This window comes from Pterocles gutturalis, unplaced genomic scaffold (assembly GCF_000699245.1).
Source record: "Pterocles gutturalis isolate BGI_N339 unplaced genomic scaffold, ASM69924v1 scaffold45292, whole genome shotgun sequence".
NCBI classification, from domain to species: domain Eukaryota; kingdom Metazoa; phylum Chordata; class Aves; order Pterocliformes; family Pteroclidae; genus Pterocles; species Pterocles gutturalis.
Window position 1 is genome coordinate 1 of NW_010114460.1, and position 25,350 is coordinate 25,350.

General features: G+C 49.6%; 3 protein-coding genes across 3 annotated transcripts; 2 read left to right on the forward strand and 1 right to left on the reverse strand.

Annotated features, from left to right (window-relative positions):
* Nucleotides 1-53: 53 nt before the first annotated feature.
* On the forward strand, nt 54-10,069 carry LEPREL2 (leprecan-like 2; the record flags this gene model as incomplete). The annotated part of the gene is made up of 14 exons (XM_010074820.1): nt 54-206; nt 960-1,149; nt 1,277-1,408; nt 2,313-2,446; nt 2,737-2,826; nt 3,164-3,216; nt 3,417-3,475; nt 4,586-4,710; nt 4,835-4,930; nt 5,911-6,061; nt 6,234-6,351; nt 8,794-8,869; nt 9,296-9,436; nt 9,731-10,069. Coding segments are annotated over 14 exons (1,731 nt in total), but the record flags the coding sequence as incomplete, so codon positions are not given.
* A 1,962-nt stretch (nt 10,070-12,031) lies between these two features.
* GNB3 (guanine nucleotide binding protein (G protein), beta polypeptide 3) lies at nt 12,032-22,422 on the forward strand. The gene is made up of 11 exons (XM_010074822.1): nt 12,032-12,211; nt 16,875-16,976; nt 17,550-17,588; nt 17,763-17,869; nt 17,980-18,043; nt 18,160-18,322; nt 18,422-18,488; nt 19,422-19,623; nt 20,793-21,009; nt 21,835-22,055; nt 22,396-22,422. Exons 2-11 carry the CDS (start codon nt 16,920-16,922, stop codon nt 22,420-22,422), a joined length of 1,164 nt encoding a protein of 387 aa, XP_010073124.1. The 5' UTR covers nt 12,032-12,211; nt 16,875-16,919.
* A 1,261-nt stretch (nt 22,423-23,683) lies between these two features.
* On the reverse strand, nt 23,684-24,359 carry CDCA3 (cell division cycle associated 3; the record flags this gene model as incomplete). The annotated part of the gene is made up of 2 exons (XM_010074823.1): nt 23,684-23,824; nt 24,210-24,359. Coding segments are annotated over 2 exons (291 nt in total), but the record flags the coding sequence as incomplete, so codon positions are not given.
* Between the last annotated feature and the right edge of the window lie 991 nt (nt 24,360-25,350).

A 25,350-nucleotide genomic window follows, 5' to 3' on the forward strand; every position in this document is an offset into this window, starting at 1 on the left:
CTGAGAAGCGGGCCCACAGGAGCGTGACAGGCACTGCTGCTTTTTCTCCACAGCTGAAGAAGCTGGATCAGGCCGTGTCCGCCGCTCACACCTTCTTTGTCGCTAACCCCCAGCACCTCCAAATGCGGGAGGACATAGAGAAGTACCGGCGTATGTCAGGGGTGAAGTCAGACAACTTTCGGGACCTGGAGGCCGTGCCGCACTGGGTGAGGGCTCAATGGAGAACTGGGCATCAGCAGCTCTTATCCCATCCTAGGGACCAGTCTGGGACCCTGGTCTGTTCCCACGCAAGGGCCATGGCTTGAGACAGGGCCCCCATACATAGCACCACAGAATGATTTGCGGAGGAAGGGACCTTTAAAGATCATCTAGTCCAAGCCCATCTTTCAGTAGATCAGGGTGCTCAAAGCCCTGAGCGACCTGACCTTGAATTCTTCCAGGGATGGGGCATCCACAGCTAACCTGCAACCTGCAATTCTTCCAGGGATGGGGCATCCACAGCTTCTCTGAGCAACCTGTTCCAGTGTCTCAGCACCCTCATCTGAAAATATTTTTTTCCTTTTTTCCAATCTTAATCTGGCCTCTTTCAGTTTAAAACCATTGCCCCTTGTCCTGTCACTACAGGTCTTGGTAAACAAGTCTCGCTCAGTCTTTCTTACAAAGCCCCCTTTATATATTGAAAGGCTGCAATAATGTCTCCCTGAAGCCTTTTCTTCAGGGTAAAGACAAACCGTTGCAAATGTGACACAGAGACTTTCTGGTGACAGCTACGGCAGGCTGCAGGGCCTCGGAGAAGTAGATTTGGCGTAAGAGCAGAAGATTGTCTCCTGCTGCGTGGTGGGCTGCGCGTGATCAGGCAGGCCCCTAGGTGTCAGTACTACCCTGCGAGCAACTCCAAGGATCAGGGAGTTCTGTGGTGTCACCCACACTGATGAGGGGCCTGGATCTGTCCTTCGCAGGAAGCATATGAGGCTGGGGTGCAGCACTACAATGCAGATGAGTACCTGCAGGCTGTGGCCAGGCTGGAGGAGTCACTCACAGAGGCGCTGTCAGCACTGGAAGAGTGTCGTGCCCTGTGTGAAGGGCCCTGGAAGGATGAAGATGAGGAGGAGGAAGACATGCAACCTGGCCTATATGAAGCCATTGCAGGTAGTGTTAGAGGCACAGAGGGTTGGGTAGGAAGGCCAGACTTCCTACGCTGGACATGCCTCATTTCCCAGTGCTCCTGTCAAGCAGAAGTGAGAGCTGCTGCCTTTCTTGCTCCTCTCTCTTGCAGCCCACTACATTCAGGTTTTGAAGTGCAGACAGCAGTGCGTCCTTGAAATTGCCACAAAGCCAGGGCGGATTTCTGCCACGGAAGATTTCATACCCTCTCATCTTGATTTACTACAGTTTGCCTACGATCAAGGTGAGCAGAGTCACAACGCAGTGGATTTTGCTGTGGCACCTCTAAACTTGCCTTTTGCCTCTGGACCTGGAGGGCAGCATGTCATGGGGAGAAGTGGCACACTGACCTGAGCTCTACCTCTGTCTACCCACTTCTGTCTCCTGACTTCCCAGAACCTCTCTTCTCTTGCTCAAGCCTGTGGCCACCTTGGGAGAGGTCCCCTGTGGTCCACTTCAGTCTTCTTGTGCAGCTTCTATAATGTGTGGCTCTTCCCACTTCTTTCCTCCAGCACTCTCCATTTCAAGTCCTTGCTCCAACTGTCTGCTGTGTATTTTGTACCCTCCTTTTCAGTATGTGGCTCCAGACCAGACACCCACTTCCTATCCTGAGCATGCACATGCATCTCATCTCAACAGTGGTGTTCAAGCCTTGCCTACCCTTACTGAACTGATGTCATGACATTGGTCATCCTGTCACCCTGTCACTTTAATGCATCCCTCAGCAATTCTCTTGGATACTTCTGCTCCTTCCCACACTGACTCAACTGCCTCTCATCTCCTCTGTCAGACCATTGGCAAAATTTGTGTCTCAAAGAACCCTCCAGACCCCTTATCATATCTGTTGGATGAGGGAGGTGGGCCATCTTTCTTCAAATATATACTTATTTTTATTCTGTCTTCTCTGAATGAGCTCCCAATAAGTATTGAAAGTTGGCCCATTCTTCACTGGGCTCATTCACACTATTCTCTGCCCAATGCTGCACAGAGGCCCAGCTATGCAAGGTTTGATATGTTCTCAGTGCAAGGCCTCCTCCTGTACTGCCGGAACCTGACTGGGACATTGGGTGTTGTTGGCCTATGCATTCGCTGCTAACGTCAAGTCTTTCAGAGACATACCTATTTGTTCTGTTCTGTCCCTGCCCAAGTTGGGAACCAGGCATTGGCTGCTGAGTGTGCTGCTTCCTACTTGCTCTTCTACCCCTCGGATGAGCCAGTGTTGGAGAAAATGAAACAGTATCGCACAGAACTGGGAGAGGACACTGCTGTCACAGCCAGAGAGGTAGTTACAACCCCCAGTCGGTACTTTCTGGCCCTCCCCTGTCCCATACGACAGGACCACAATCCAGGTGACAAAAAGGGAAACATATTTCACTGCAGATGTGTGCCAAGCCCAGGACTGAAGAAACTAGAGCCTGAGTTTACTTCTAGTCTGTACCAGGCGGGGTCACTTCGGGACAGAATTGGGCTTTTGTACTGCACAGCAGCGTGTTGGGGCAGGTTTCTGCCCTGGATGGGGATGGAGTTGTCTTCTGTGGAGTGGTTGTTTGACAGCTTCTCTGCTTCCTTTAGAATATTCAACATTATGTGCAGAGATCTTTGATGGAAAAGAAGTTGATTTATTATGCAGTGGAGCATCTAGGAGGAACTTTTAACGACCCTGTAAGTAACAGTATCCTACTAATCTTGCCCAGCCAAGACAGTTGCCAGAATTCACTTCAGTAGCACATGATCCAGAAAGGATCAGATGCTGATGAGAAGGACCCCCAAGTCCTTATGAGGTAGATCTTTAAGGCCTTTCTGCTGCTTCAGGACTGAAGTTAGTTTGAAATTGGTGCTGTAACCATATGCATTAGCCCAATCTGGCTGTTCTCAGAAGCAGGCCAGAACCATTGGTCTCATATTCACTGGAGAAGCGGGACAATGAACTGGCTGTTCAACATGATCCAATGTGGGAGAAGTTTGTTGTGTACTGAACCATCCACATGTGTTCCTACAGGATCTTTGGACTCCAGATGAGCTGATTCCTGAAAACCTAAAGGAGAAACACAGGTAAGGTTGGCCAAGTTGACTAAGGCTGGAATATAAGTGTTGGAAGTAGGAGGTGGGGTTGGACTGGCAGAGGTGGTACAAGCTACAGTAATACCTACAGAGGAATGGGTGAAACAGGAACAGGAAGGGTGTGAAATTCTACCACAGAGGAGAGTTAGGCAGTGTACTGACAGGTCTCTGTTTTTTCCCTTGCTCCCGAGAGAGGATCAGGAGAAGCAAAAGCAGGAAACTCTGGATGTAGAAGAGAGGGAGAAGAGAGGTAAGTAAAAAGAGCTTGAAGGAGCACTCGGATGCAGTCAGCCAGGCTTATTCAGGTTAAGTGCTGTATTTTCTTCCATCCTCAGACATTTGAATGCTAGCATAGGTGCAAACTGACTCGAATGGCTCAGCAAGTCTTCTCACTGTTTCTTTTCTCCCTCTTTGATGCATGTGTAATCTTGCAAAATCTCACTGCGTACATCTCTGTGAGGGGAACTCAAAGAGCACTGTGGCTGGAGAAGCTGAGAGCAATGGTGCCTGAATACATGACAAGCCTGTGGATGTGCAGATCCCCATTCAGTGTGGCAGGAATGTCTACACTAAACCTGGTTCAACTCCGCAAGCCCACTTTCCTCATTTTTCTGAAGGACGCAAGAGCGGGGGGAAATGGCAACTGGAAACAGACTATTCAGCTTGGGCAAGTCTTTCCCTGAAAAACACAAGTCAAAATAGTTTGTGGCTGAATGTTCTTGCTGGTCCTCTGTTCTTGTGTGTGGACACACAGCCTCTTGCAGGGTTCTGTCCTGGGGTCTTTTCTTGAAGTGACCCCAAGTGGTTGTCTGCCGTGACACATAGGAGGGCAGACCATTCTGAGGGCCTGAGTGCCTTGGCATTCCTCTCAGGTGGAAAAAAGGCCAAAGATCAAATCACCAACTAATACCCCTTGCTTTTCTTTGGGGATGAAGAAAGTAGAAAGATTCACTGGAGATGATTCTGGGATAAGATGTGTGATCGAAAGGAGGGTTGATGGAGGTGTTTACCTGCTTCTTTTCTCCAGAGCCTCACCCCAGCAGGCTGGACCTGTTCTGCTGCTGTGATCCACAGTGCACTCAACTTTACCCAGCTCCCTGCTGCTCTCCCAGCAAGCTTCTGCTGGCTCCTGAAGCACTCACTGTAGGCCAGCTTCTCCAGCTGATGCTCTGGTACCCCTGAAGCATGTGAGGGGTGCAAGTGGCCCAAGTCTGCGAGGAATGGGCACTTCTGGGAAACTGTCCTGTCTTCTCAGAGAATGTACAGTGTCTCTCCCCTTCCTTCTCCAGGTTGGGCATTGTTGTCCAAGGGCTTCTTGTCAAAACCTTGCTCATGCCTATCTGTACTTGCTTCTTGACAGGTCCTTTGCCTTTTGAGGGTATTGCTGTCACGATGGATTCCCAACGAATGAATGGAACCCAAAGGGTTGTGTTTGACAGAGTGCTGACGGAGTCTGAGTGTAAGGACCTTCTTCGGCTGACAAAGGTGAAGCCTGGGTTTTATAGGAGCTCCTGTATGTTTACTTTCTTCCTTGACAGGCAGGTTTGTAGTGTTCCCATGGAAGAGAGGTGGCAGCCTAATGTGTGTCATCTGTATCCTTCTATTCCAGGCAGCAGGAGAAGCAGGAGATGGCTACCGGGCAAGACAGTCACCTCACACCCCACATGAGAGATTTGAAGGGTTAACTGTTTTGAAGACCATGCAAGTAAGTGGCTCTGTGAGTCTGCCACTTTCTTATAAATTGCCACCTGAGCATTTTTGGTCTCTGAAGTGCACTCTGGATGGGGTCACAGGTGTGTTATCTTCCTCACAAGCACGTGTGTGGTCTCCCCTGATCCTCTTCCTCCACCATCAAGTTTAGGCACATTGTACATGGAGGGCTTGACAAGCGCTTTCTCCCCTGTGAGACAGCGTTTTGGGATTGCTGCTTGTCCCTATGCGATAGTCTTACAGACATGTTTATCTTAGAATTGGAGAATAAATCAAGGTGATGGAGCCTTTGGAGATCTCTAGTCTGACCCCTTGCTCACAACATGGCTAATTCCAAAGCTAGATGAGATCCCTCAAGGCTTTGCACAGGCAAATCCTGTACATCTCCAAGGGTGGAGATTCCCCAGCAAGACCGGGGAGCTGTGTTGCTGCTGTACCACTCTCAGGAGGATGGAGTTTTTCTTTAGCCAAAGTTTCCCTTGCTGCCACTTTTGCCTATTGCCTCCTGTCTTTTCTGTGTGTCTCTCTGAGAAGAGGCTGTCTCCATCTTCTCTATAACCTCCTTTTAGGTGACAGGAGACTGTAGTTAGATCCTCCTTTGGCCTGCTCTTTTCTAGGCTAAAGAAACCCAGCTCTTTCAGCCTCTTTTTTCTAAGTCAGGTGCTCCAGCACCCCTGCCATCTTAAGACCCTTCACTGAAGGCTCACTCCAGTTTGCTATTGTCCCTTGTGTACTGGGGGCATCCCAAAATGGTGCTGCATTCCAGATGTGGCTTCATGTGCTGAGTAGCAGGAAACAATTTCTGTGCTGTACAGGTGTACTCCTGACTTACATTTACATGAGAAAACATGTTATTTTCTTACATTTGTGACCACAGGACTTTACACAGGTCTTTTCTTCTGTACTGTGTACGTGTGTCATTTCTTAAGTGTCTTTGTATGTAAATATTTTAACAGGCCTGTTTTTCACTTGTAGCTGGCCCAGAATGGGGACGTGGACTGGAGAGACGCCAAATTGCTTCTGCAGGCCAGTGAGAAATCACGGAAAATCATAGAGTCCTATTTTACTCCTGGAAAGAAACTTCATTTCTCATTCACACACCTTGTGTGCCGCACGGCTGTAGATGGTAAAGAATTTTTCATCCTGTTAGTCCCTGTTTCCTTGAGAGTGTCCTTAGTCTCAGCCACGTGCTGTCAGGAGACTCTCTTTCCTTTACTCTCACTGTTCCCCTTTCTCTCTGCTTTATTCTTTCTTGAAATTGAAAATGCCCATATTCTTTTTCGTAACTTCCTTTTCAGAGGAACAGGAAGGTCGCATGGATCTTAGTCATCCTGTCCATGCTGATAATTGTCTCTTGGATCCTGAGGGGCAAGAGTGCTGGAGGGAACCGCCTGCCTACGTGTACAGGGACTACAGGTAAGAGAAGGAGACCTGCATTAGATCATGTGGAGATCAGAACATCTCTCCGGCCCCATCAGAGGATGAGCTCAGCTTATAGAAACCAAGTGATGGGTTGTTGGCTCGAAGCCAGCCAGGACTGTAGCATCAGGCAGAAGGCTGCACCAGTGGCTTCAGAAGGAGGTGTGAAGTACCTTCCCTAGGCTTGGAAGATCTGCCCTTTCTCCCTCCTCCCTCATCACAGCCAGCATTAACAAAGAGCAGAATGAGGCTGGGAGGCTGCGAGGCTGCACAGACTGGAACCATTATATCAAATTGTTGTTTTGTGGGTCTAGTCTACTACAGTACTACAGTCCACTTCCAGCCCTTATGACAGTCTGTTTCTTCTATTCAAATTCAGTCTTTCACACTCTTCTGTGCATTACAGAAGAGGGAGAACCAAGCTCCTTGTATTTCCTTTATTTGAGCACTCGGTGTACTTTGGTGACTATTCTCTCTGTTCATCTCTCTCAAGATTCACTGCCAATACTTTGTGTTGGGTTTTTCCATTCTATGTGAGAGGTTTTTTCCCAGCCTGCAGCAAGTTTTGTTACCCTTCTGTGAAAGAACCTGAACTATATTTTAAAGATGTTGACAATTGTTGTGCACTGCAGCCAGATGAGGTCAGTTCACTACAATTGATTCCTTCTATCTACCATCCCGTCCCTGGGCATCCAGAAATCTTACTTGCCTTTTCTTTGAGTAGTAGCTGTGCCCAGAGCAGAAATCTTCTCTGAGCAGCCTATGGTAAGGATGTGGGACTTAGAGGGAATTCTAGTATGGAGTCCATTTTCCTTCTGATATAGATGTTGACTTGGTATAGTCGGATTATAAAGTTACCAGGCTCTGTCCCATAACTGGTTAGATCTCTGTCCCTCCTGTGGGAAAGCTGTCCTGTCACCTCACTCCTCCCTGGCTAGTGGGTTTCTCTGACTTCTACTTGAATGTGTGTTAAAAAATCTTCCTGGGATCTATGCCACTGAGCTATTTCCACAAGTATTCCTGTCCTCTTGCAGAGTGAATTGGGATTGACCAAGCAACTCAAGGGCTGAGCTCATCCAGTGTCCTTTTGAAAGAGGTCCCTGTGCTCCAAACTCCCTGGATCTCTTCTGTGTATTTGTGCTATCATCACTAATAAAACTGTTGAACAGGATTGGGCCCAGGGGTCCAAGAGTCCCAGTGATCCTACTCCAGGCGAACAGTATGTCTTTCAGTACCAGTGGTACATAAGTCACTCTGTGCTGTTCATGGGCTCTTCTTCACCTTCTCTGTGTTCATTAGTAATTTCTCTGGTGGCACCATTCTGAGTACTTTTACCAGAGTCCAGACTGCTGAGATCAAGCATGTTGTCTTTCCCTGAGAAATCAACTGTTTTGTCAAAGATTGTGCGGCTAGCCCAATCTGCTTTTAGTACCCCCATGTTACATTTTAAAACCGTTTTCCATTTACATCTTGTCCTTACATCCTTATCCTCAGGAATGGAGTCTAAAGCCCTGCAGGCTACTGAAGTCAGGCTAACAGGCCTGTTTATACTTCAGCTATTATCCCTACCCTCCTGCCCCTTCATGTGCATGAGAGCTATCCTTGCTTTTCTCCAGTCATATTACTACCCTGACTTCACAGTATTATTAAAACCCTATGGCAGAAGAGCTGTAACTTCCTGGATTTCAGCGTTGGTAATCCTCTCACTGTCCTTATGTCCTTAACGTTTTGCTTCAGCAGCCAGAGTGTTGATTTCTATTTCTTTCTTCCAGTTCCATTAATGAGCCTCTCTTGTTCTTCTGATGTTTTCTATCAGATTAATTGAATATCAAGAGAAAGTCAAGTAGTTTGTGGTCCATTCTTCACCTAGTTGACTGTGGTCTCACCTTCACTGCACAGTGGCATCACTGCTCTTTTTTTCTAACATTAGTGAAGAAATTTGTTGTTTTAATTTTCTTTTCTGCATGCACTAAGCTTCTTTTTGTCCATTTTTATGTTACCCTGAAATTCCTTGACTCTTAACACATGGCTTTCTTTGCTGGTCAGTCTCCTCTTCCAGGCTTTGGATTATTTCCAATCTTAAAACATGTCATGCCAGGTCAGAACCAAGGTCCATCTAGCCCAGGACATTGTAACAACATGGCCACAGATGCATGCTGTAGAGGATTAAGAAAAAACCAAAACAAAACAGGCCAAGCACATAGAGCTAACTCCCTGGCATACTCTCCTAGCCCTCTGTGACTTGCAGCTCAAGGACTCCTCTGAGTTAGGCACTGCTGTATTTAACACCCCCAAATGGATTCTCCTGTTAACTGGTTTAGTTTCTTTTTGAACCTGTGGTATCATTCAGATGCCACAGCGGCCTGTGACAAAGAGTGTGGGAAAGCAGCTGGGAGGAATGAACTTCAGTGTGCACACATCCTCTCTTTTTGTCCACAGTGGCATTCTCTACCTCAATGATGACTTCCAAGGTGGGGGCCTTTTCTTCACTGAAATGGACACTGTGACTGTCACAGTAAGTCTGGGACTGGCCAAAAGAAGGAGGGAGGAAGATGGAGGGTGAGACTTAGTCTGGGTGGGAGGAAACTAGTTGGTTATTTGATCTCACCACTCCAAAAACAATCCAGTGCTGGTGCTGTGGCAGATTCAAATAGGGACAGCTAAAGGCAAATTGAGGCAAATCTCAGACAGAGGAGAGGTTAACTCCTTTGTAGCTGAGATGTTCCAGACTCTTTCAGTCTGTGGATGTCTGTGATGTAGGTTGTCCCTTTGGTTCTCTCTGTCCCTCCCCAAGGTCTGCCTTGCTCCTTGACTGGCAGTGGATGTCTGGTGGCTCTCTGGTGTTCCATGTTCCCGGAGGCGATGTTATGTCTGTACAATGACCGTATACCCCAGTGCTGGGGACTGTTGGCTTCATTGACTCTTCTCTCTCTTCTGGCAGGCCGAGGTGCATCCTAAGTGTGGGAGGCTGGTAGCCTTCAGCTCTGGCAAGGAGAACCCCCATGGCGTCTGGGCAGTGAGGCGTGGGAGGCGCTGCGCCATTGCTCTCTGGTACACACACTCCCAGGAACATGCTGAGCAGGTAAAGGACCAGGCTGGAGAAAAGGATGCGAGTACCTCCAAGTTAGATCAAATCCCTCCGAGGAATGGCTTGTGGGCTTTCTTATGGAGCAGGGACTAGTGCAGCAGTTGGAGGTTGTCCTCTGACAAGGTACCTGGTGGAGGGCCAGCCTGTGATGGGTTCCACAAGAGAGAATGGGCTCTGGGAGCATTGGATGGATGTGGCAAAGATGAGATGTGTCTTGTCAGCCCCTGCAAGCAGGACAAAGTCCCTAGCAGGAAGGGGTTCACATCATCTCTGTCTCCATGGCTGCAGGAACGGGTGAAGGCAGAGGAACTGATGGAGCAGAGGGCTGTGGAGCAGGACCAGCCTGATGGAGAAGAACATCAGGGGGCTGATCACAGCGGCAGACCCTCCTCAGAGCTTCCAGTTCCCAGTGGTGGAGCCAGGCCCACAAGCTGGAGACATAAGCCTGGCTCAGACAGGACACAGCACCCCAAGGAGCTGCGGGCCAGAGATGAGTTCTGAGTATGTGGGGCCTGGCGGCAGGACTGGCACACACCATGGCCTGGCAGGTCTTGGTGGCACCATGACCACAGAAGCCTGGAGCAGTGTATTAGCATGCTAGAGCCGTAGTGATGGGGAGGGATGCAGCTTTCTTCTCTGTGACATCCCAGTAGCTTAAAAATGGGAGCAGGGACAGAGTATTAAAAAGTCAGTGACACCAGGAATTTTCTTCACTGCCTCACCAACATATTTGTATCACTCAGAAGAAAGAAGGTAGAGTCTTCTCACCCCACTCCTCTCAGTGCCAACTTCTTGGTCATCCAGGGCCAAATCTGAGAGGGGCTAGGAGGAGCCTGGGGTCTTTCAGCAAGGACTGGCTCACATTCAGGAACTCAAAAGAGAAGCCTCTGAATTTCCTAGGCACCTGCAAACTCCAGAAACTCACAATTGGTTTGAGAGAGGGAAAGTGAGGGACTGTGAATATACGGAATAAAAGCAAGATGCTGGACACAGATGGTGGGAGCTTGAGTCTGTACACCAGGAGGGAGACATGCACACTCGTTGCTGATGGAAATTTAATTAACAAATGGTCGCAAAAAAAGTGTTTGCCCAGATGCCAGCTACTTCCGATAAAGGAGAGCAAGAGAGAAAGGCAGCTCTGCCCTGACCAACCCCTGGAAAGGGTGAGGAGTGCCTTTAAGAAAAAGCACTGTACGCTCAATGTTTCCCTGCACCAGGCCTCTCTTCTGTGTTTTGGTTTTGTTTTTTTTTTCTGCTCCAAGCACCAAATTGTCCCTGAAAGCAGAAGATACTTTATTTATCGTTTTCCACCCTGATAGAAAGACAATCTGCTGCCACTGCCCAGGGGATTAGTGTCCCGAGATGGGATTATATTGTAGCCAAACAGGAACTGAATGGGGTGGATATGGAGTATCAAAAAGAGCAGTGACCCTTTTCCTGGGAAGCATTAGAGCCAGAGATCATTCTGTGATCATGACACACAGGCCTTGATGAGAGTTGTGCATGGAGACCCGAACTACTGTTCAAATGGAAAAAATCTGTAGGGCCAGGGCCAGTGGTGTAAGAGGTGAGTGGGTGATCCCCTAATTGCTGTTGGCACAGGACCCTTGCTGCATGGAAAATGAAGTATTTCCTCAGTCTGAATCCCAGCACTTCCTTAACATGCAAACTTGGGAAACCTGCACTGGCAACCCTTTTTGCCTCCCCTCCTCTCCAGGGTCGCAGGAAAAAGACAATTTGATGCTTGCATTTCAAATTTCCTCTCCCTCGCAGGAGGCCTATCACATCCTAGCACTCACACATCCATCCCAATGGTTTATGTGAGAGTGCTGGATGGTTCCTGCTTGACAAGGATCCCCAATGGGGTGTGAGGGGCCAGTGTCCACATCTCTGGCTTGCTTTGCCAAAGGTGGCTTGGGTGATTATACTGATGGCCTCCTGACGTCAGATGAGATCCGTTAAAAGGTATTTATCTCAGGCTTGGGCCAAAGCCGCGGGAAAGATTAAAAGAGATTGAGGCCAAGATAATCCCCTTGCAGCATCCCACTGCAGTGGCTGCCAAAAGGCACACCACCAAATCTTTTGCCACCCCTGGCCCCTGTGCCCAGTTCTGTTTTACCCACACAGAGCCCAGTTTGCTGCCCAGAGAGGGTGTGACCCCAGCCCTGCCATGGGTTTTCTCTTGGCAGGGACACTGTGGATGACACCATCCCTCTTTCCGCTCTGCCCAGGACACAAGTGGCACGCTGTCCCTGGGAAAATGGCAATTCCTGTGGACTCTGAGGTGCAGCAAACCCTGCCCCAGTGGCTGATAATCCTAGCCTGTTCTAGATAATCTTTATTAGTTTGTTGCTGATATAAACAGAGGGAGTCAAATCCGCCTGTTGTGATGGTTTCTTTCCCTTCAGGAGCAGTGTGCTACTCTCTCTTTTCACCCCTCCCCGTCCACCTGCTTTGCATTACGTCCCAATCCGATTTCCCCAAGTCTCTGGTGTCTGATTTAATTTGCCTGACGCTGCTCCTGGAATCGGCCCTCCCCCAACCCCTCCCGTCCACAGCCTTCCAGCTCCCCATGGGGAGATCAGTCCTGGGAGAGGCTGAGGAGCAGAGAGGGAGGAAGAGACTCGCTGAGTGGACAGGCAGGACTGACTGGAAACCGCACAGGGACAAGGGGTTTCTGGCTGGGGGGGAGCTGTTCTCAGCAGGGTAGGCAAGCCGTGACAGTCTTATCCAGGGAGGACTGCAACCCGCCTTGCTCTACAGATCCCGGTAAGGATGCTGCCTTAAGATGCTTGAGGTCACCTTGGTGAGCCTGGCTCTTGGGACACTGGTTTTCTTGGTGTGATGTGGGGAGTTTTTGTACATGGGCCGATCCCAGCTGAGGATGTGGGAGGGAAGATCCTGGTGGGGAAGGAGTTGGGGTTGGTGCTGAAATGCCTTTATGATGACGAGAGTTTTTGCACTGGGTTGGAGTTGCTTGTTCTCTTGTTGGCAGGTAAATCTCACCAGTTTCCAGACTGGAACAGGAGGGTAATGTCTCCCCTGAGGGACCGGGCACTCACTACCCGTACACAGTCCTGCAACCAGTGCACTGCTGTGCATGCCTCTTTGCAGCTGGCTGCTTTTCTGGATGGAGAAGGAGCCCTCAGAAAGCAAGGAGCAGAGCAGGGTAATTTTACCCTGGCCTTTGATCTCCATCACAGGAGAGGGGGATCATCTCTGTATCCGGCTCTGCAAGGAGCCTAGGGTCACCAGGGCAAGCATGTGAGGCCAGCCAGGGATTATGCAGAGACCAAGGGATGCTGCCTATTAGTACTCGGTCCTCCTTCCTGCACCTTTCACTTTTCTGTTTACAGCCCTCTCCCAGCATCCCACAGAGGGATCACTTCCTCCCCAGTGTGGGGAAAGCTACCCAGAGGATAGGAAGTAAAGAAGTTCACCTCCCATTTCTTCCCATCCATCACTTGTGCCCCAATCCCAACAAGGGAGTGACACGGGTGGCTTGGAAGGACAGTCCCTGGGGTGCAGGCCGGGCCCCCCAACACAGCATGGTGCAAGGGACATAGCCACTGCCCTGAAAAGTCATGGTGTGGCAGCAAAAGGCAGAAGGTAGATGATTCCAGACCCCCTTCAGCCTCATGCAGAGACAATTGGTCTGCTAGGAGCAGACGCCCAAGGGCTCAGGATGGGTCTAGCTGGGACACAGACCGGAGTGCCACAGCAGGTGCTTCCAGCAAGTTTGTCAGAAAAGGCAGGAGGGGAAAGAACAGTCATGTTGGAGAGCAGAAGGAATGAAACATGGTTTCAAAAGCCAAGAACTGTGAACTGGATGAGCACAGCCAAGGCAGAGCTCAGAAGAGGGCTGGCATAAACTGCCTAAACCCCGGCTCTGTTTGGATGTGCTGTGCTCCTCGGTGATGCTTGTAGGAGGCACAACTCTGGACCAGTGCTGGTGCAAAGGTCCTCCTGTCAGTAGGTTTTTGCAATGCTGCGTAGGGGGTGGTGGTCAATTGCTTTTCAAAGGTACCTAAGGACTTGGTTTCCTCAACTGCTTAGCATCCACCTGAAAGAGCCCTTACTTCCAGAGACCACTGAGCATGCACCATTTAGAAGCCATTCCCATTAAAACCAGGCTGGGCAGCTACCATGAGCAACCATGAGCTGATCCATGGATCCACAGGAAATGTGGATCCCTAAGGTCTCACTGGTTATGGCAGGAATGTGCCTTGGCCAGACTCCAGACTCTAAACTCCATTCCCCTTTCTCCTGTTCTTCCCTCATTTGGTTCCCCCATTTCCTGTCCTAAATTTACATGATCATGATGCGCTGCTCTTTTGCACACCTGCTGTGGGTTTCCTGGGTCCAGATAACTCACTCTCCACAAATTGCATTGGGACGTGACAGGTGGAGGGGACAGGCGAAGCTGGAGCTATTATTATCACTCATCTGTGGCTCCTTGTCCTTCTGAGGCTGAGAACAATTCCCAGCTTCATTTAGAGTGTTCTCCAAAAGGGATTTAAAGGTTTGGACAGTCCTGAACCTGAGCTGCACCTTCTCTATATTTAGCCCTTTTTATCTGTCCTCGACACCATTCCCCTGCCCTTTGATCTTCCTGGCAGCTCTGAAAACCCCTCATATGATTGTGCAACTTCTCAGAGCAGGTGCCTGTGAACTAGCTCTCCTATGCTAGTGACAGCATTGAGAAACATCCGGGAAAGGGGATGGTAAAAAAGCAGGAGAGATGCAATGAAGACTGGGGACCCAGCAGGTTGTGGGGAGGACATGTGCAGCCAGCTTCACCTGGGGCAGAAATTGGAAGGAAGAGAGAACAAGGCTCCCACCTCCATACAGGACTGGGTGGGCAAAAGTGGAAATCCATGAGATTAGGGCAGGTGGCTGGATGATGATCTCGGATGGCCAATAGTCTGTGAAATGACAGCCTGGAGAGCAGAAAGCCAGTACTCTTCCAGCTGGGAGAAGCTCTAGGAAGGGATTGCCATGGGGAGGTCAGGCCTTGGGGACCAAACAGAGAAGACTGGAAGGAGAGAATAGAGAGGGAAGAGGTGGCCCAGCAGGAAAAGGCAGTCCAACACTTACGGTGGATGGAAGGGACATAGGATCAGTCCTGCGCAAAACTGAGAAAGGGGAAGGTACGGACCAGTGGTAGGGCTGGAAGGGTGGCTGGAAGTTCAGAGCTGCCGCTTGGTGTGCTGGGAGGCAGCAGCCAGAGGTGGACACAGTCTCTGCACCTTGACTGTACCAAAGCCGAGGTGCAAACACCAAAAGATAAGGAGGGTATGCAGCCTCCTACTGAAAGCTGCAAGGCCTTCCCCAGCATCTCCCCAGTCTGTCAGTTAGCTGAGAGATGGCGTGAGGTGCCCAGACCCTCCCCGCAGGAGGAGAAGTGCATTCAGGTGGGTTTTCATGCACAGCATCACTCAGTGAGGTGCAGCTATATATCCTTGCTGGGAGGAACCACATCACTCTTCTGTCAAAACAGGAGAAGAAACAAACAGTGGGAAGAGCCCAGCTCACACGCTGGTCTGTCCTTGTCCTTCAGCAGAGCTGAGGCTGACAGCCCCAGGCCACTGCTGTGGCACCTGCCTCATGGTCCCCATGCTGCAGCCCTGGCCCCCTCTCCTGCTCCTTCACTGTGTGCTGGAGCCAGCAGACCAGGCCAGCAGCCACGTCCAGGGTGTGGGCAGGGAGAAGGGAAGAGGCAGCAGTGCTGTGCCTCTGTTCAGGCTTGCAGGCAGCAGGTACAAATCTTTCTCTGCAAATAATAGCCTGAAATAGGCTCCCTCTGGGATAAGCTCATGCCTCCTGGGAGCTTGGGGAAACAGCTCCGTGTTTTTCTTACACTCAAGCCATGCCTTGGGAGACATTGACCAGGCAGAAACTCACCCTGCTTGGAAGATCAAAGGAAAGCCACAGCGATGTTCAGGGGAAGGGATTCTGGAGGGAAACTCTAAATGCTCTATGAAGCAGTGAGCAAATGTGGGACTCAGGAGCTATCTGCATGTGCCACAGCAAGAGAGCAGCCTGGCATGGAAGGACCTAAAGCCCAGCAGACAACAGGTCAGAGGGGGATGGAGGCTATGGAACTCACAGGGACTAGAAGGAGAAATTATCTAGATGCTGCTGGAGCATTTATGGGCCTTGGGGCAAAGTGCTGGTTCTAATGATAAAGAACAGCCAGAGCACATCTGGACACTCACACCTACCCAGGAGAAAGATTGAAGCAATAAAGACCAGATTTGCCTGCAAGACTTGTGAATGCTCGAATCACTGGTGAAGTTTGAAGTGCACATAACAAGAAACACAGAACAAACCAGATGCTGTATAATCATATGGTGCACCTGTATCTTGAATATGGATTATAGTTCTGGTTCATTGCCCTCTCTGCAAAAATCTATACTCTGTAAACAACTGAAAAGGGCTCAGATGGGCTGAAAATGGCTTACATGGGAAGAATGACTAAGTGTGCCCTGCAGTCTGGAAAAGAGATAGATGAAGACAGATAGGACAAAGCTCTATAAAAAAAACAAGTAATGCTTAGGTGAATAGAGTTATTTGCTGATTCTTCCAACTCAAAAGCTAGGTACCAGCAGGTGGAACTAGTGCTATTTGGGAGTAACAGAACCAGGAACTTTTCCACAGGGCATGCCACTATGCTGTGGAAGTCCTCACCATGGAGGACGCTCAATTTCAGCATGGGTGCAAAAACCGTGTGGATAAATGCATAGAAGAACTTGCATACAGTAATGTTGCCTCTAGCTTTGGAAATCAATTAAGAGCTAGGGCTAGGAAAGTAGAGGAAATACCGCTATCTGCTTATATAATTCTTAGGTCATTCCCTAGGTATCCACCTTTTTTTTTTTTTGTTGTTTTTTTAATGGGAAACTAGAAGGGAACCCTGACAGAGCACCTCAAAAGCCCCCAGATTTATTTGGTGGTCAAAGAGTTGGTGGGCACTCATGGGTGATAGGACAAGCAATAGGAAGATAAGAAGTAGACACTGGGCTCACCCCATCAAGTTTCCTCCTCCTGGAGCTGAGACGGACAGCTTGGCCATGGACAGGGAGAAGCTGATGAAGAGGACTCAGGATTTGGTATGGCTTAGAATGGGGAGCTTATAAATAAAAGAGGTGAGGGGACAAGTGCAGCCAGAACCTCAGCAAGAGGTTCTGGAGGTCTTCAGCTTTCCAGTGTATGTGTAAGCAGGATACAAGACCAAATGGACCTTTGATCAGGCCCAGTACAAACTTTCCAAGTGCCAAGGGCTTTGACCAGTTACAGCACTACATTACCAATCATTCAGACAAGAAATGGTTGCTAAGCCCTTATCAGAGATGCCTGCATTGGCGTAACTGAGCAACCGTAGTAGTGCCCTTTCTACCTCACACCTCTATCCTTTGATTTGTCTCCCCAGAATCAAGGCTGCCCCACGTGGAGAAGCCACCCCTAGGTCAGAAAGATGGGGGAAATGGAACAGATGAAGCAGGAGGCTGAACAGCTGAAGAAGCAGATTGCGGTAATACTGACAACAGTCATCAAACTGCTGAGAGAGTGTCTACATCGTGTCCAAGTTCTCCTCCTCAGACACAACTTGGAGTTGAGCTTTCTCCATCTACATCCTTGGAGCCCTCTGCAGTTCTGCACAGTCCTTTAAGGGCTAATGCAGATTTTCATAGCATGGTGGGGGGAAGAAGGGGAGAGGAAGGGAGACAAGAGGGCACTCTACAATGGTGAGAAGGAAGTGGCCACAGGCATTGTTTCTGCAGGGGAGCAGAGAGGGTAGTGTGTCCCCAGGACCTCCTCTGTCTGGGAGGCAGCTGGTGTTCTGCCAGGCGGGAGGATCCATGGAAAGGGTGTAGCATGAGGAACTGGATGCTGAGTAGCTTTTGGCTCATCTTCCTGATGTTTAACTGGTGCTGAGATGCCCTGGCCGCAGACCAGTATCCCCCTGTGCTGGCCACAGTCCAAACTCAGAAAATCCACAGTTCCTACCTCTAAAAGCTCCTGGGCTATGCCCCTGAATTTCACATGTCATTGCCTTCATCACGTGGCTTTTTTTCTGTCTCATCGGCTCTTATCTCTTCTCCAGGATGCCCGGAAAGCCTGCGCAGACACAACACTTGCTCAGGTAAGGGACAGGGCTGGCTGGGCAGGTGTGTGTGTGTGGGGGGGTCATCTAGCACCACTCCAAGGAGGACTCTCTCCAGTTTGGAAGCAGAGTTAGGAGGCAAAGATGTGGGGAGCAGTAAAGCTCCTGCCAGTCCGAGATTACTTCTTTCTCTCCCCCTGACTCTTTCCTCAGATTGTGTCTGGAGTGGAGGTTGTTGGCCGCATTCAGATGCGGACCCGAAGGACCCTGCGTGGGCACCTGGCCAAGATCTACGCCATGCACTGGTCCACAGACTCCAAGTGAGAGAGATGCTGCTCATCTGCTGGGTGCAGGGCAGCACATGGGTGTGAAGGGAAGAAGGCTCTGATGGGAAGAGAGCTACTAACATGATCTTGTTTCTCTCTCACAGACTTCTGGTCAGTGCCTCACAAGATGGGAAACTGATTGTGTGGGACACATACACAACTAACAAGGTAGGAGTCGGACAGCTGCAGCAAACTGGGATGGTGGAGCAGGTCCCCCTGGAGTTAGTGCCCTTGCCCTGCTCTCTCTGCTGCTGGAGTCCTGACGTGGTTTCTTCTCTTCCCAGGTTCATGCCATCCCTTTGCGTTCTTCCTGGGTCATGACCTGTGCCTATGCCCCCTCAGGCAATTTTGTGGCCTGTGGGGGCCTTGACAACATGTGCTCCATCTACAACCTCAAGACTCGTGAAGGCAACGTCAAAGTGAGCAGGGAGCTCTCAGCCCATACAGGTGCGTGTGCTGCCTGCCTGCAACCTGGGTACCCTCTGCTTCCAGACCCCATTCTTCTAGCCCTGCCTCATTTCTCATTTCCTTGTTCCCCTTTCCCAGGTTACCTCTCCTGCTGCCGATTTCTTGATGACAACAATATCGTGACTAGCTCTGGGGATACCACGTGGTGAGTGTTACCTTCTGCATCCTAGTGACATGACCTCTGGCTCTGAGAGGCACAGCTCTCCCATCAGCAAGTGCAGTTCTTTTGCTCTGCAGCAGTCTGCTAAGGACGAATTGCTCCTCCACAGGGAAGCCATGCAGAGCACCTTAGGAAGCCAGATGCATTCTTCCTCCCTTGGCCGTACAGGTGCTTCTTTTCCCAGTTGAGGTCAGGTCAAGATGCAGCTCTATTGGTGAAGCAGTAGAGATCATGTTGTCATCTCTCACAAAGCACAGTGTCATTTATCCCAGGACACAAAACATCTTAAATTTATATGAAGCCCACATACATGCTCCACTTTTCAAGTCTTACCCACTGTGCAAGGGACACCTGCAAAGTCAGTGCCTGGGTCCTTTGCTTCCTGGCTCTCAGGTCTTGTGCTGTGACTCTGAGCAGTGCTGAGTCTTTATTCACCCCCACCCCATCCCAACACCTGCTGTGGAAGAACCTCTTGACTGAGGATGAGTCAGGATGTGGTATTTCTGTCAGAGATCAAGGTTACACAGGGCTTGTTCACCTGGCTGTAGTGTGGGATCCCAGCGAACACGGCCTGTGCACCCTACGAGCATGGATACAGCAGACCTTCTTCAGCTGTTTGCGGTCTTACGTACATCCTCTCAGTATTCTCTTCAACTGTTGCAGTTATGGTGATATGGTCAAACCTCACACACACCCCCAGCCTTAGTCTAACTCAGCTTTGGCAAAGGTATGACCAGCAACAGCTGTGAAGATATCTCCTGTTGTATACAGCTGACTCCAGTGATTACTCTTGCCTGTTTTCCCATGCTGTAGACAGGCCCGTGGCTTCCCTCCTTTTGTTTGTGAGTAGGAGAGCTCTTCAGCCCAGCTGTACATGCGCTCTGCCTGGGTGGACTCTGAGTTCTCCCTCTCCCGCAGCGCACTCTGGGACATTGAGACGGGGCAGCAGAAGACTGTGTTCCTGGGTCATACTGGAGACTGTATGAGCTTGGCCGTCTCCCCAGATTTCAAACTCTTCATCTCTGGGGCCTGCGATGCTACTGCCAAACTGTGGGATGTGCGGGAGGGTACCTGCCGTCAGACCTTCTCAGGGCACGAGTCCGATATCAACGCCATCTGCGTACGTATGCTGCCTGCACGGTGGTGTGTAATCCAGGAAAATGGAGGGTGGACCAGCTCTGAAGTAGGGTCTTGGGACAAGGTTGAAAGAAGCTGTCACAGTCCTGTGGGCAAGAAGGGTCTCAGGACACCTTGGCCCCATGATACAGACAAAAGCAGAGAGGGCCTGAGTTACTGAAGTTCAGAGGCTGGCTCTTCCCAGGCACCGGGGTGCCAACGCATCTACATCTCACTGCAGTTCTCAAAGCAATGCTTGGACTCAGCCAGCACACCATGGTCTGTGGAGCTCAGCACCCTAACATGGGTGCTGGCACAGCTTTGCTTGTGGCAGTTGTTGGGAACCATAGTTCAGGCATGATCCAGGAGCCCTAGTGCAAGACACAGGTGAGGCGGCAGGAATAGCTAACTCATCTGAGGGTGTTGGTCAGCTCCAGACAGCAGAGGTGGTAACTTGGGATCCTAGGGAGATCTTCTAAAGATGAAATCTTCACGGGAGGCAGGTCAGACAGTTAGGGGGCAAGTATCCCCCTCAGAGCCAAGGATTCAAGCCAGAGCCCTACTGGTGGCAGGACAAGAAACTTGTCCCATGAATCCCTTTCTGCTAGTCAAATGTGTCTGCCAGCTTCCTGCAATGTTTGGTGCGTGAACCATCCTCCGCTGACTTAAATTAGTACAGCCTTTCTCACCTGTCCCATGCCTACCCTGGCAGCCATGCAGTTTTCTGCCACACCTGCTCCTGAGGAGCTCGGTTTTCGCTCCTGAGAGCAAGGAGACACAAAAGGAGCGTGTACAAAAAGGTTGAGGTATGAGGGTCAGACAGAGGAAGGCCCTTGTAGCTCTGAACCATGCCAGACCCTATCTGTGGGATAATGAGTGGACACTTGTCAAGCCCTGAACTAACAGCTAGAGTTAAAGCAACAATAATCCTTCCTCAAGCACTAGGGTGTCTTGCAATAGCTCTAGCCCCTAGGTCATTGGCTTTCTTGAAGTGGAAGGGGACTACTTGGTCTTAGGAAAAGCATCAGTCTCACCATCCAGCAGACTCAGCTTTTATGAGGAGGTGTCTTGTCCCACTGAGTTTTCCTAGCTCTGTGGCTAGCAGGGAGGCAAAGATATTGAGGAAATCTATAAGGCACAGCCTGATTAAAATCTGGTGTGTGCCTTCCTCAGTTCTTCCCTAACGGTGAAGCCATCTGCACCGGCTCAGATGATGCCACCTGCCGTCTCTTTGACCTCCGGGCAGACCAGGAGCTCATAGTGTACTCTCACGAGAGCATCATCTGTGGAATCACGTCAGTCGCCTTCTCCCGCAGTGGGCGCCTCTTGCTTGCTGGCTATGACGACTTCAACTGCAACATCTGGGACTCCCTGAAAGCAGAACGTGTGGGTGAGTGGCTCCTGGAGGTCTCTCTTTCGTTCCCTCCAAAGTCTTCTGTCCCTACCAAGGCAAGGAAAAGGCCCTTATTTTTTGTAAAAGGAATACATCCTACACTGACTGAAACCCAACAATGCTTCCTCACACTTAAGGAGCATACCATAGCTAATACAACTCACTTCTGTGTAGAAGAGCTATTTTTTTAATGTTAAGGAAGTCAAGCCTTTAAACAACATTGTTTCAAGGAGGAAAGGAGTGTTAAGGTTCCCATTAGCTAAAACTGCTCACAAGCACCAGTGGTATTTCATACTTTCCTCTAGCCTCTGCCATTTGCCAGTTCTGTACTCACAGTGCCACTTGGTGGCCAGGCACTGAGAGAGGCATGGACCTGGGCTTCCATCCAGCATCTTTGGATATTCTGTGAGGCTTATACACAGAATACACCCAAGTACCACTTTTCTTTCAGATATGGCCTCCAGCCTCTGAAAATTTATTAGATGGCCCACCAATGGCCTTGCTATTCCTCAGTCTTATCAAGGCCATCCTTCTTAGTCCTAATATTTATTGCTCTAGGGTGAAAGCAGTTGTATGGGGATTCAGCCAGCCAGACCTTCCCAAGAACATTGTTCTTTGGCCAGTCCCATGGGTGGGGGTTTTATGCCATGCACTAACGTTTGTTCTTATTATCCATGGGCTGATTGTAACATGTTGTGCAGGAACAGATGGCGTGATACACAGGATAGGTACACAGCCTACGAGTGTCCTCAGCGTGGCCAACCCCTTCATCTCTCCCAGGCCCCACTTCTTTTCCTGACCTCTCTTTTCTCCCCCCAATAGGAATCCTTTCTGGCCATGACAACAGAGTGAGCTGCCTCGGGGTGACAGCAGATGGCATGGCTGTTGCCACTGGCTCCTGGGACAGCTTCCTCAGAGGAGGGCAGCAGAAAGGTAAAGAGCCCCGGAAGCAGGGCCCACAGCCCATGAAACCAGCATCAGCAGCTGAGCTCAACAGAAACGCCTACCTACTACTCCTGCTTGTCTCTAGACACAGGTCACTTGTAGGGGTCTCCCAGAGTGAAAGGGAGAGGGGAGGTCAGGGAGGGGGAGCAAGCAGAGCTGGGGAGTGGTAACACACACATTGGCACTTCTCTCCACCTCCAAACAGGCCCAGCAGTTTCCAGCCTCATGTAGGCTTGAAGACCTGCAAAACACTGTTCATTATATCTCAGGACTTTACAGTACAGTTCAGACACCCTTGCATCTTCCTTCAAACACTCTACCCATGTTGACACCCATCCTTTGGAGGACCCCTCATCCAACACCTCTATCCCACACTAAGCTCTGTCCCCCATTTAACACTACCTAGCTTCTCTGTGCAGCTGTCTTATATCTCTGCAGACAGCCTCAGAGTCATACTGGGTTTGAGATTTCTATCATGCAAAAGGTAGTATAATTTGGTCTCATTTTCCATTGGGGAAGACTTAGCTCAAGTCTTATCTATGCATAAATGGGGGCAAGGTAGCCCTCAGACCTGCCAGAATACCAGGGAATATTATATTTATTCTTATTTATTGTCTTCTTCCTGTTCCTTCTCTTTTTGCCTCACTCCTGCATTGTGTGATGATCCTGTCTAACCAGTAGCCAACAGCCTCTGTTTTCAAGTCTGTTATAGATCTTCATAGCCCAGGCTAATAAAGAAAGCTCACATAAGCACTGCAGGCTGCATTCTTTCCAGCATTGCAATGACCTACTGCAAACAACTCTTCTTCTCTGAAGACTGCCTACTGACACCAGCCAGAGAACATCTCATCCACAGGCCTTGCTCTACCTCAGAGTCCCTAGGGGAGGGTGTTCTTACATTTTAGTTGAGAAAAGACTGTTAAGCCAAAGGGATAGAGCTAAAAATGCATCCTTGCAAACCTTGGAGATCTGAGCTCAGTTACAGGACATAACCATTATATTCAGCTCCTGTTCCACTTATTGGCTCAAAGACACAGCCTGGGGTCCCAAGGCTCTGCTAGGGAGAGGTGAAGGTCAAAGTGTAGTGACTTAACAACAGAAGGTAAAGATAATAATGCCAACACACAATACTACCTCATCCTCTTTTGGATCTCACCCTCATTCCAGCCCCTTGCAATAGGCTGCAGTCCTTGGTATAGATTAGCTTCAGGCCAGTGTAGGTGCAGCAGAACTCTGGAAGTTACACGAGATGCATCAGCCTCCTGCACAGAGCTGTGGCTTCACAGCCCACGGGGACTTGAGTTCAAGGTCAGACCCTTCTCAGCACAACTCTATGGTGGTGTGTTACAGGCAGGAGACAGAGATGAGTTTTAGGGCTAACGGAAGGCCAAAGTATTTGTTCCCCCATACTTTTCCCTAAAGAAAACATTGCATTGGGCAAGCAGGGCACTCCTACTGTCGTATCAGGACATACAGCCAAAGGCTTAATACAGATTTATTTGCTACAGGTAAGAACCCTACAGTAAGTCAATACAAGCGATATACAATAGAAGAGCCAAAGTCTGTACTGTACACAAAACATGCAAAGCTAGGAGATAGCGTGCTCTTTCCAGGTGAGAAGAATGATAACAAGTCTTAAGATCCAGTCTATTGCAGGATTTCTCACCCCTAGAAGGCTCTCAAAACATAGAAGTAAATTACAGCATGATCCTGGAAAAGGAAGTCTCTAGTTCTCCACAAAAGGACACTGTTGGTTCTCTTTGTTCAAGTTACTCCAACCACAGCTCCCAGATTTGAGGTTCCTGCTCAGATCCACTGTCACTTCCTTCTTCTCCCCAAGGTTCTCTCCCAACACATGCCTCTTACCCTAGAGAAATAAAAAAATAGACAGTGTAAAACACAAGTTAATCGAGGGTTAGTTAATTCTTAGTGGAACACATAGCCCATTTTCAGGCTATTCAGCTTTGGCTCTCTTGTGACAAAGTCTAGAGCAATGGACTTCTTTCTACAGCCTAAAGGGAAAGGATGCACTGAAATGGGCAATAGCATAGTAAGACCAAAGATACAGATGTTGAACAAGACTTGGAGGCATCTAGGGACAAGACTGACCCACAGAAAAATGAAGTCACCAGGCTCTAGAAACTGGGGCCCTACAAAATACAGAAGCCGAAGGATTTTAGGGGTTTTCTGGGTGGTTTTCCCCTCCCCCCCAGCCTGTTCCCCCTCCCACAGTATGACTCACTAAGCTTTACCTGGCAAGGGACAGGAACACTGGGGGAATTATCATCTTGCAGGATGCTGAGAGGAGAGCGGACAGTTCTGCCAGATGTTGCCAGGATTTTGTTGTTGGTCTTGCGTCTTACAGGCTTGCTCCCTAGTGACAGGAGGAAGCATATCAGTGTCTAGAGGCTAGAGGGTCCTGGATTTTAAATGCCTTCTGGTCTTTATGATCTAGCTTGCTTGCCTGCATAGCAAAAACTGCTACCCAAGGACTTCCAGTAAAGGGATCACAGGTTGAGGTTGGAAGGGACCTCTGGAGGCCATCTGGTCCAACCCCACTGCTCCATCAGGGCCACCTAGAGACAGTTGCCCAGGACCATATCCAGATGGCATTTGAATATCTCCAAGAATGGAGACACTGTAACCTCTCTGGACAGCCTGCTCCAGTGCTCAGTCATCCTCACAGTGAAAGAAGGTGTTTCCTGATTTCAGAGGTTCTCTCTTGTGTTCCAGTTTTTGCCCATTGCTGCTGGTCCTGTCACTGGGCACTGATACAAAAGAGCCTGTCGCTCCCTCCCTTACACCCACATTTCAGGTATTTACAGATATTAATAAGACCCCCCCTGAGCTTTCTCTTCCCCAGACTGAGCAGTCCCAGCTCTCTCAGCCTCTCCTCATAAGAGAGATGCTTCGCACAGAGTTTTCTGAAGCACCACCTGTATTAAGGAGTCTCAGCATCACTCAGTCATAGCACTGAGATGTGCTTCCCACCCTTGCTTCCTGGCTCTTCCCTAGGAGAAATAAGCAAGGTGCCTCTGAACAGGCCTTTCCCTCTCAAAAAAAAGAGCTGACATTTATTTCTTAAAGAGGTACATTAACTTCTTGATTTCAATTACAGATTGAAACAATTTTCCCACTCCTCTTATTGAGCTGATTTCTGTGAGAACAGTTCCCAAAGGGGCCTCCCCTCAGCCAGCTGTGGAGCCCCTGAGGCAGCGGGAGACAGCTGAACCCAGGGGAAGGGACAAGGTCTCTTGTCAGCAAGCAAGCCTAAAGAAGGCATGTGCACCGGCAGCTGCTGACCTCCTGGTACCCCCGGAGCGGGCAGCTCCCCAGGCACGCAGAGCCTTCGGCGTGTTACCTCCCCCATAGAGCACTTACCCGAGGAGAAGC